Source organism: Puma concolor, chromosome A2, assembly GCF_028749965.1.
Source record: "Puma concolor isolate L17-30 chromosome A2, mPumCon1.1.hap2, whole genome shotgun sequence".
Taxonomy (NCBI): domain Eukaryota; kingdom Metazoa; phylum Chordata; class Mammalia; order Carnivora; family Felidae; genus Puma; species Puma concolor.
This window is the reverse complement of record NC_141668.1, coordinates 169,180,515-169,190,618: the sequence shown is the minus strand read 5'-3', so window position 1 is coordinate 169,190,618 and position 10,104 is coordinate 169,180,515. Positions and strand designations below refer to the sequence as shown.

The following is a 10,104-nucleotide window of genomic DNA, read 5'->3' as shown; positions in this document are numbered from 1 at the left end:
CCTTTAGAGACTGACGTCCGGCTCAGGCGCTTTATTTATTTTTATTATTACTTAAAATTTTTTATTTTTAAAGTAGTCTCTACACCCAACATGGAACTCGAACTTACAGCCCCGAGATCAACAGGCGCCTGCTTTACGGACTGAGCCAGCCGGGCCCTCCGCCTTGGGCGCTTTAGACCTTCCCTATTCGGCCTGCAGCCCCAGGGCGCTGTGGCTCGTTCTCCGGGGGTTTCTCCCCTGGTCGCCACAGCTGAGACTTCTGGTCCCTCAAGTGTCCCACCCCGCCCGGTCCTAGTGAACTGAGTCCCCCGCGCCCCCCAGCTCCGGGTCTAAATCCAATAACAGGCCGCCCCAGTGGAGCCACTAGTTCCCCGAAAGCGAAAGGCCCGGGGCCTCAGTTTCCCCGCTTGGTAGGTTGCCACGCGCCTCCCACGGAAGGTGGCCTCGAGCCTCCGTTTTCCCGATGGTCCCGGAGGGATGAGTCCCCGGCTCTGCCCGTGGACAGGCGCGAGGCCTCCGGGTCCCGGCTCGCGCGGGCAGGCCGAGCCCCCCTCCCGCCCCCAGGGTGGGGCCCCTCCCCCTCGGGGCGGAGCCGTGTCACGTGCCGGGAAGAAAGAGCCAGCGGCGCGCAAGTCGCACGGGGCGCAGGGCGCGGGGCGCTTGGGGCGGAGCGGCCATGGCAGGTACGGCGGGCCCGGCTGGGGGTCCGGGGTGGGGGGCGGGGTGGGGTCGAGAGGCCCGGGCGGCTGGGGGCGCGCGGCCCCTTGCAGCTTGTCGCTGCCCGCAGCTCCGGAGCCGCTGTCCCCGGCGGGTGGCGCGGGCGAGGAGGCGCCGGATGAGGACGAGGACGAGGCAGAGGCCGAGGACCCCGAGAGGCCGGCTGGAGCTGGCGGCGCGCGCAGCGGAGGCGGCGGGGGCGGGGGCGGCGGCGGCGGCGGCGGTGGGGCCGGAGCCGGGGCGGGCCCGGGGGGCTGCGGCGGGCCCGGGGGCGCGCTCACCCGGCGCGCGGTCACGCTGCGGGTGCTCCTCAAAGATGCGCTACTGGAGCCCGGCGCCGGGGTGCTGTCCATCTACTACTTGGTGAGCGTCCCCTACCTACCCCCCCATCCCGTCCCGGCTGGGGCAGGAAGGGGAAACTGAGGCCCAGAGCTCTCCTCCCACCGGCCAAGCCCAGGTGTGGGGAGGGGAAATTGAAACAAGCATCCAGACCCAGCACGAACCCTTCTGGGCTGCAGGGCATCGTTTACCAAACAGCCCATTTCACAGAGGAGAAACTGAGGCTCGGAGAGGACACCCCTGCTTTCCTGGCTGTGTGACCTTACTCAGCCTCTCCATATCCTGGTTTCCTCATCTATAAAATGGGTTTTTATTTTTCCTGTCGCGGGGTTGTAGGAGGGTCAAAGGAATACAGCGCCCAGCAGGCAGCCTGCTACACTATGCTTTACACGTTTGCTGCTGTTTCCTTGGGCCTTGTGAGTGGGGGCAGTTCATGAATGGAGCACTTGCTGTGTGCCAGGCTGTGTGCTGTGTGTTAGGGACCAAGCAGGCCCTGTCCCTGCCCTTTGGGGGCTCACGGTCCAGTGAGCAGGTGGGGAGACACAGAGCTGGGCAGTTTTAATCCAGGCTGCTGAGGACTGACTGTGGACATACAGGGACCGGGAGGCATGTAAGCTGGTCAGCTTCCTGGGAGGGATGCTGTGGGCAGAGGTGGGTGCCAAGCTCCGGGGAGCAGGGCGGGGGGGAGTCAGGGAGGGCTTCCTGGAGGTGGCTTGGTGGGTACCAGGGCCTGGGTGCAGCCAGGCTGCTGTTACTGCAGGGGAAGAAGTTCATGGGAGACCTACAGCCCGACGGGAGGATCGTGTGGCAAGAAACGGGACAGGTGTTCAACTCACCCAGCGCCTGGGCCACCCACTGCAAGAAGCTGGTGAACCCGGCCAAGAAGTCCGGCTGTGGCTGGGCCTCTGTCAAGTACAAGGGCCAGAAGCTGGACAAGTACAAGGCGGCCTGGCTCCGGCGACACCAGCTGCACATTCCCACGGCTGCTGCCGATGAGGTGCGTCCCTCAGCCTCCTGAAGCGCTGTTGGATTAGGAGTACCCAGAGTGAGCACATTGGAGCTGGGGCCCTGTGGGATGATCAGGAGTTTGTCAGAGCGAGGCGGAGGGAGGCGTTTTCAGAGGGAGCCAAAGACCGCAGAGCCGCGGAGGTAGGAAGCCACACAGCGCTTGGGGAACCATGATCGGTGGATACAGCCTGAGGCTCACGTGTCTTAAGCAGCTGAGGGGACTGGAGACAGTGGCAGGGACCAGATTGGGGAGTTTCTAATGCTATGATAGTCATAACATCTTTGAATATTCACCAGCTGGTGAGCTTGGCCTAGGGTCGTCTCTGGGTGCTAATTCTCCTTCGTATGTAAACGAAGATGCTAACAGTATCCGTATGTATCATATATGTATATCTTGCTGGCAGATCAGAAATCTGCAGGGCCAGATGTCAGGCTGGAAACAGGCGGGGAGGACTTGGGCTTTTTCCCTGAGGTGGGTGGGAGCCCAGGAAGGCAGAGAGGATGGGCAGACCTGACTCAGGTGCCCACACGCGCCCCCTGGTGGCCGCCGTCTGGCACAAAGACTGGGGGGGGTGGCCCCGGTGAAAGTTGGGGACCAGGATGCAGGTGACAGAACCTGTTCCGGGCAGGAGATGATGGGGTGGACCGGGCGGACAATTGATGGATCAAGAAGCGGGCAAGTTTTGGCTGATTTTGAAAGTGGATCTCACCGGATTTGCGGTTGCATCAGATAGATGTTGGTGTTAAGAGATGTTTTGTTCCGAGCAAGTGGATGGATGAGGCTGCCGTGGGGATTGGGGAGGATTGGGGGACAGTCAGGTGCAGCGTGGTTATAGAGCTGAGTGGAGGTGCCTGGGAGCACCCCCGCCCCCCCCGCCCCGCCGAGACTTCCAGGATCAGCCGGACGCTGAGTCTGGAGCTCAGAGGAGGCTTGGGCTGGAGATAGGACTGTGGGGGTGGTCAGGCCAGAGACAGGGTTCCAGTCCCAAGAGTGGAGGAGACTGCCCCGGAGGGGAGCAGGTAGGGAGAGAAGAAATTTCCCGAGGACCCAGCCTGCACACCGGGGAGGGGTGGGAGACGGAGGGGACTGGAGAGATGGGAGGGAAGCTGGGTCCCTGGGGCGCTCCCAGAAGGAGGAGCCAGGACCAGCCAGACCCTGCGGCGAGGAGGAAGAGTACAGAGACCATGTGCCTGTTGGGTTTTGGACACTGAGAGGTCACCCCAGCAGGGGCAGTTGAGGGCAGATCAGGAGAGATTATTGAGAGAATCTGGTAAAATAATCCCTATAAGCACTTGCTTGCTCAGTGAATGGATCTACAGGAGGTGTGCTAATTGCCTTGCAGGCATTATTTAATTTCACCCTGATGCTGTCCCTGTGCGCTGGAGGTCATTAGCCCCTTTTGACAGATGAGGAGAACAGAGCTCAGAGAGGTTAGGGCGCTTGCTAGAAGCTGCACAGCTTGTAAAAGCGGAGGAGAGGTTTGAAACTCCGCCCGGCAGCTGCTGGAAGGTGCTCACATCTGAGCGGCACCAGGACCTCAGGCCGCCTGTGCTCACTCGCTCCCTCTAGTGGGCCCCTGGGGCAATGGCAGGACCGTAAGGCCAGCTGAAGGTCTGAGTGGAACTTGGTGAGGAGGGTGGGTGGCGCCCAGCTGAGGGTCCTGCCACTCGCCCCGCCCCGCCCCCACCAGAGCCCGGCCAGTGAAGGGGAGGAGGAGGAGCTGTTGATGGAGGAAGAAGAGGAGGAGGTTCTGGCAGGGGTCTCCACTGAGGACAAGAGTCGGAGACTACCTGCCAAGGGACCCTCGGAGCCTGCGCACCCAGGTGAGAGGCTTAGAGGTGAGCAGGAGGCGGGCAGAACTCGGGTGAGGAGGTGGCTGGGGGGGGGGGGGGGCAGATCTTGCGTTTTTCTCAGCACTCCCAACATGCCTGGCGGACTTCCTAGTTCTACTGCCTAATGTCTTTCTCGTGGCCTGACTTCTTTTTTTTTTTTTAATGTTTATTTATTTATTTTAAGAGAGAGAGAGAGAGAGAGAGATCGTGAGCAGGGGAGGGGTGGGGGGGAACAATCCCAAGCAGGCTCTGTGCAGTCAGGGCAGAGCCTGAGTCAGGGCTCAACCCACAAACACTGAGATCATGACCTGAGCCGCAATCAAGAGTCTGGTGCTCAACGGTCTGAGCCCCCCAGCGCCCCCCACCCCCCTGCCTGGCTTCTTAAGCTCTAATGCTGGATTTCTTGGTCCCATGGCCCGATTTCTTTACTATGCTGCCTGATTTCCACGCTCCCCTATAGGATTTCGCTGCCTCGGTGCCTGGTTCCTTTGGCCCCCTGCCTGGTTTCCTGGGGTCCTTCCCTGATTTTCTAAGCCCTTCCTCTGGTATTTTAATCTCCTTTTTTCCAGTTTGTTAACCTGCCACCTGATCTCTCCGTTCTGGGGCCTGATTTTTAAAGCTGCCTCTGGAGGTTTTTTCCTGGGCCGCCTTGTCCTTGTTTTCCACTTCTGGGCTGGGAGGGATTGAGGCTACCTTTTCCCCCCTCGCCCGCCCCACAGAGGCCGTGCCCGCCGGGAAGCGGGTGGAAAACAAGATCCGGGTGCCTGTGCGGTATTGCATGCTGGGCAGTCGAGATTCTGCCAGGTCAGACACACCCTGTGCCCGCCACACCCCCGCCCCCAGGTTTCACTAGCTCTTGCGGGTGGGGGGGGGGGGACACAGGCCTCACACCCTCAGCGCTGGCTCTGGGGGCCGGGGGAGCTAGCTCGGGGCTGAATTCCTGAAGCTGTGGGACCCTCTGGCTCCTACAGGAACCCCCACACCCTGGTGGAGGTAACATCCTTCGCTGCCATCAACAAGTTCCAGCCGTTCAACGTGGCCATCTCCAGCAACGTGCTGTTCCTGCTGGTGTGTGCCCAGCCGTCACCTTGTCCCTTGAGGGCCAAGGGCCAGACCTGGGCAGGTGGCTGGGGCACCTGGAAGGGGTCCCTGGGAGGTTGGCTCTTATGAGGGCAGGGACCTTTTCTGTTTTGTTCACTGCTGCTAAACAGTAGGCACTCAATCAGTGAACGAAGGAGGAGGCCGATGGGGTGGTCCCGGCACATTGCAAGGGCTCTGGCCCCGAGGAGAGGCGCTTGGGGCTGGGCCGCAGCCTGAGCCGCTCTTCTGGTGTCCGTCCCCTCCCCAGGACTTCCACAGCCACCTGACTCGAAGCGAGGTCGTGGGGTACCTGGGGGGCCGCTGGGACATCAACAGCCAGAGTGGGTATTTGGGGCCAGGTGGGCAGGGGGGTGTCTGGGGCTGGGGTTGATGTCTACACCTTCTCTTCGCCTCTGCACAGTGCTCACGGTGCTGAGAGCCTTCCCCTGTCGGAGCCGGCTGGGGGACGCGGATATGGCGGCCACCATGGAAGAGGAGGTGAGGGGGTGCGGGGAGTCAGGGCGTTGTAGGGAGGGCTCGTGTGGACACAGCTGTCCCGGTGGCTAGTAGTGCAAAAACGAGTGTGCGGAAGAGTATGTGTGACCGCCCGCCCCGTGCCTGTGACCCTGTCCGTGGTCCTGCTTCCTCTGCACAGGTGGCCCGCCCTCTTTACCCCGAGCCTCGGTTTCCAGGCCGTGCCTGGCACGTAGTAAGAGCCCAGTGAATATTAGCTGCCATCCTCAATAGCGGTGTCATAGTGGTGCTTTGTATGTGCCTGGCGCTGTGCAACGTGCACCACACCCACCTTCTGGCACCGGCAGTGACCCATGGGGACAGGCGACTGCCGCACGTCTCTCGGCCCACCTCTTTCTTGCTCCTTACGCCAGCACTTGCCTCTGCTTGCTGAAGGCATCCAGAAATGCCTGCTCCTGCCCAAGTGCACACACACATCCTCCTATCTGTTTAACTGTTTGCGTGCCCGCTGCGAGCCAGGAATTGGCGATGCGGCCTGCCTAAAATAAACGTTTGCCTTTGCTTTGTGACGGGTGCATCTTTTTATGTATTTGTTGACTGTTCCCCCTCCCCTGGCCTCCTGGAGGGTGGGGGCGGGCTCTGTCTTGGTGCTGCTGTGTCCCCAGGCCAGGCACACGGCAGGCACATATTAAGTGCTGGCCTCGAATGGGGATGGGATGCGGCAGGCGCGCTGGCGGCTGGGAGGGGTGAGCGCGCACGAGGGCTGGGGAAGCCCCCGGCTCTACCGCAGCCTCGCCTGTGCCCCCAGATCTACCAGAGCCTGCTCCTGCGGGGCCTGTCCCTGGTGGGCTGGTACCACAGCCACCCGCACAGCCCCGCGCTCCCGTCGCTGCAGGACATCGACTCGCAGATGGACTACCAGCTGCGGCTGCAGGGCTCCAGCAACGGCTTCCAGCCCTGCCTCGCCCTGCTCTGCGGTAAGGCCTGGGGCGCGCGGGTGCGCATGCGTGCGTCCGGCGCGTGCGTCCGTGCGCGCGCGCGCGCGCGGCGCTTCGGGGCCGCCGACCCCTCCAGGCCGTCGCCACTGTCGCTGTCCTCCCGCAGCCCCTTACTACTCTGGCAACCCGGGCCCCGAGTCTAAGATCTCCCCCTTCTGGGTGATGCCGCCCCCCGAGGTAGGCGGGGCTGTGGGGGGAGGGCAGGGTCGCGGCGCTGCGGGCCAGGAGGGGCCTGTCGATGGTCCGTGGGCAGGACTCTGGTTCTGGGCTCATTTAGGGGAGTGGGGACCCCCGTTTCCCCCCGTGAAATGGGACCATAACCGTCGCGCTGTCCCGGGCTCCCGAGAGGGCCTGGGTGTTGAAAAGGCGCGGGCATCACGTGGAGCCCTTGATACTAACACGACCTCCCTCCCCAACTCTGCCGAGTGCCATTCCCCACATCTGTCCCGGGGTCAGAAATCGGGCTTGGGAAGCCATTCCCGGGTGCGTGGCTCGCTTGGCGGCCTCTCTTGCTGGGGGCAGGGCCACGCCGCCTCCGGAGTCGCACCGCAGCCTTCCGTGGAGGACCCACGTGGCTCTGAACCTGGTCGCAGTGTGATTCTCTGACTGCTGGCCCAGGACGCATCCCCTCGTGGGATCGGAGGCTGGGCGTGACTGGCTCGTGTCCCTGCCAGCAAAGGCCCAGTGACTACGGCGTCCCCATGGACGTGGAGATGGCCTACGTCCAGGACAACTTCCTGACTAATGACATCCTTCATGAGATGGTGAGCTCACTCCCGGGTGGGGCGCACAGGGCCCCTGAGAGGGGCGGGTGGGGCTGAAGGACCCCGCTGGTCGGTGGCGAGACTGCAGGACTCAGGGTGGCTGAATGCGCCACGTCGGGGCATAGGCCAGACTCCTCGTCCGGGGCTGAAAATCACCTGTGGCTTTAGGCTCAAGTCCCTGATCCTTGCCCACCTGCTCCCCGCACCTGGCCTAGCTGTTCTGGAAGTTACCGGAGGTGCCCCCGCCTCGGGCCTCTGCACCTGCACTGATTCTCCAAATGGAGGCACGTGAGGGGACTTGAGGTGGTCCCCCAGCTGTTTAGTGTCGATGTTCCAAGTGGCGTTTGAAAAAAGCTAGTTGGTCACACCTGTGGGATCCCGGATACTGTTGTTTGGATGAGGCTGCGCAAGGGGTCCGTGTCAGGCTTGTGCGACACTCGGAGCCCCTCCCTCTCACACACTCAGTGTGCCTCCCTCTGCCTGGGGCTACTTCGGTGCCCCTCCAGGGGCCTCCTGCTGAGCTCCCTGGTGGCACTCCTCAGTGGGTGGTCTCCCTTGGGGTCCTGGGCGCCTACGTGCCATATGGGACTGAAGCCCCACAGGCTGCCCACCGCTGTATCCCCGGCACCTGGCACGGGTGGGAGGGCAGGAGCGAGGAGTCCCATCGGCCCCCTGTCCCCCAGATGCTGCTGGTGGAATTCTACAAGGGCGCCCCTGACCTCGTGAGGTTCCAGGAGCCCTGGAGCCAGGAGCACACGTACCTCGACAAGCTGAAGGTAAGACTCGTGTCCCCTGTCTCATGCAGACTCCGTAGGAAGACAACGTGGGGGGAGCCCGCGAGAATCTATCCGCGGGCAGCCTGAGAAACCGTGTCCTGAGTTCCGTGTTATTTCAGCTGGGTGTCAACGCTGCCAACAGCCTTGTTGGGTCACAGCTGGGTGGTGACGGTGACGGGGAGAGCTATTCAAGAGCAGCTAGAAAGGGGAGAACCCACAGACCCTGGGCCGTGGGGATGGAGAAGCCACACTGGGCCCTATGTCACGGCGTGGGCGCCCACCCGAGCGCACAAGGGGCCGGGGTCCGATTCAGAGCCTCAAGCGCCGGCAGAGCTGAGGCGAGCAGAGGTCTCTCCAGCTCGCCGGCCCTGCAGCCAGTGGGACGCTGCGGGGCTCGGCGGCCTCGGGGGTGTCTGACTGGCTTCCTGCCTTGTAGAGAAATGCAGTTTTGCACGTTTGCTTGTTTTGCTCAAACTTCAAGAGTGACCAGAGCTTCCGGCTGCCACGGGTCACTTCCACCCCGTTGCTGGGCTGGTGGGGCCGGCGCAGAGGGTGTGAGAGCCTAGGCAAGAGGCAGCTAGGAAGAATGTAGGATTTGGAGTGTGCAGATAGTCCTCTCCCCAAACCCAGAACATTCCGCATGAGCAGGCCTCCTCATTTAAACATAAAACTTTGTCTTGGGGACGCTACCGTGTGAGTCGGTTAGGAGGGCCTCTGCCCGGATGGAGGGGAGCCGGTGAGGCCAGGACCACCGGGCACAGCCCTGAGGCACCAGCCCTGCTCCTTTCAGATCTCCCTGGCCAGCAGGACACCCAAGGACCAGGGCCTGTGCCACGTGCTGGAGCAGGTTTACAGCCTTCTTAAACAAGGGAGCTGAGGCCCCGCCTGCCAGGGCCTGGGGGGGCCTCTTGGTCAGACACTGATCCCCCCCTCCGTGGTTTGGGCTGAGGGGGACTGGGACCAGGGGGGGTTCTCTTGGGGGCTGTGCCGCTCTGTTCCTGTGCAACTTAGCTGTGCGGTGGTTGGGGCACGGATAATAAAAGACAGAAGCAAATAGCTTGGGTGTGTGTCTCACCCTGGGGGGAGGGGGAGCCCCCTGCACTCGTCCCTGGGCACATAGGCTGCTGTCTGGGCAGCGGTACAGGAGGGGACGCTCCGAGCGCCGATGTTGCGGGCTTCCTGGGGCTGCAGGGACATCTGGAGGACGTGGTGCCTGTGCTGGTGGCTGGGCAAATGACTTTTCCCCCGGCTCCCCTGGACACTCACAGAGAGCCAGGGAGGAAGACCCACCCTGCACCACACCAAGCAAGAGGCTGTAGAAAGAGACATTTAATACTTAAAAAAAAAAAAAAAAAATCAGGATTACATTTCGATCTGCCGATTGTGGCCCAGGTTCCACTGCTCATGTCTGCTGGGAGGTCTGTGCTTCCCCCATGTAATGGCAATGAGGGGGCCTCAGAGCCAGGTGTCCCTGGGGCCTTTGCAAGGTCATCAGAGGAGGGGAATGTGATCCAGTCCCGAGGTCCCCTAGTTGCGCCAATTTTTGGGTCAGGCAAGAGAGGAAGTAGCTGCGGGGCTCGGCTCTGTTGGTCAGGGCGGCTGCCTGCCTTGGTCTGTCTGTAGGAAGATGGCTGGGGCCGCTGTCAGCGGTGGGGACAGTGGCTGGCTTGGGATTGGGGAGGCGCCTGTGACCCTCCTCAGGGTGGTCCCAGGGGTCTGGGACCACCTGCAGGACAGAGGCCACAAGACTCCTGTGGTCCCGTCTGTGGTGCACACGTGTGCCGTGGGCACGGCTGGTGGTGGCGGTTTGTGCCAGAGGACCGTCCGGTGTGCTTATCTGGGGCGGGGCACCCTACACTTGGGAGGCGAGGAGGGGGTGCGGGGCAGGGTGGAGGGCACTGGAGGAGGGAGACGACAGCACCTCAGAGGCTGCTCAGAGAGGGCCGGCCTTAGGGGAACCCTGAGGACCCCAGGCTCATCTCTCCCCAGGGAGGTGGCATCCACGGGTGTGCCAGGGCCTGGGGAGCCCTGGAGTTGGGGCTGGGAAGGAGTGTTGTGGGTGAATTGAAAAGCAGGGTGGTGAGTGTCGGCCAGGGGTCCTGCTCAGAACCCCCA

General features: G+C 62.5%; 1 protein-coding gene across 4 annotated transcripts; it reads left to right on the top strand.

The window, feature by feature from the left end:
- The first annotated feature begins 576 nt into the window (after positions 1-576).
- Positions 577-9,043, top strand: MPND (MPN domain containing). Of its 4 annotated transcripts, none has more exons than XM_086699448.1 (13): positions 577-683; positions 788-1,080; positions 1,817-2,053; positions 3,756-3,888; positions 4,617-4,701; positions 4,869-4,965; positions 5,246-5,318; positions 5,399-5,475; positions 6,347-6,428; positions 6,556-6,626; positions 7,043-7,213; positions 7,897-7,989; positions 8,780-9,043. In XM_086699448.1, the coding sequence occupies exons 1-13, from the start codon at positions 677-679 to the stop codon at positions 8,864-8,866; spliced, it is 1,506 nt and encodes a 501-aa protein (XP_086555574.1). In that variant the 5' UTR covers positions 577-676; the 3' UTR covers positions 8,867-9,043. The 4 variants fall into 4 exon arrangements, with proteins under 4 accessions (XP_086555574.1, XP_086555573.1, XP_086555575.1 ...); XM_086699447.1 differs by having other exon boundaries at positions 6,242-6,428; XM_086699446.1 differs by having other exon boundaries at positions 662-683; positions 6,260-6,428; positions 7,124-7,213.
- The last annotated feature ends 1,061 nt before the right edge of the window (positions 9,044-10,104 follow it).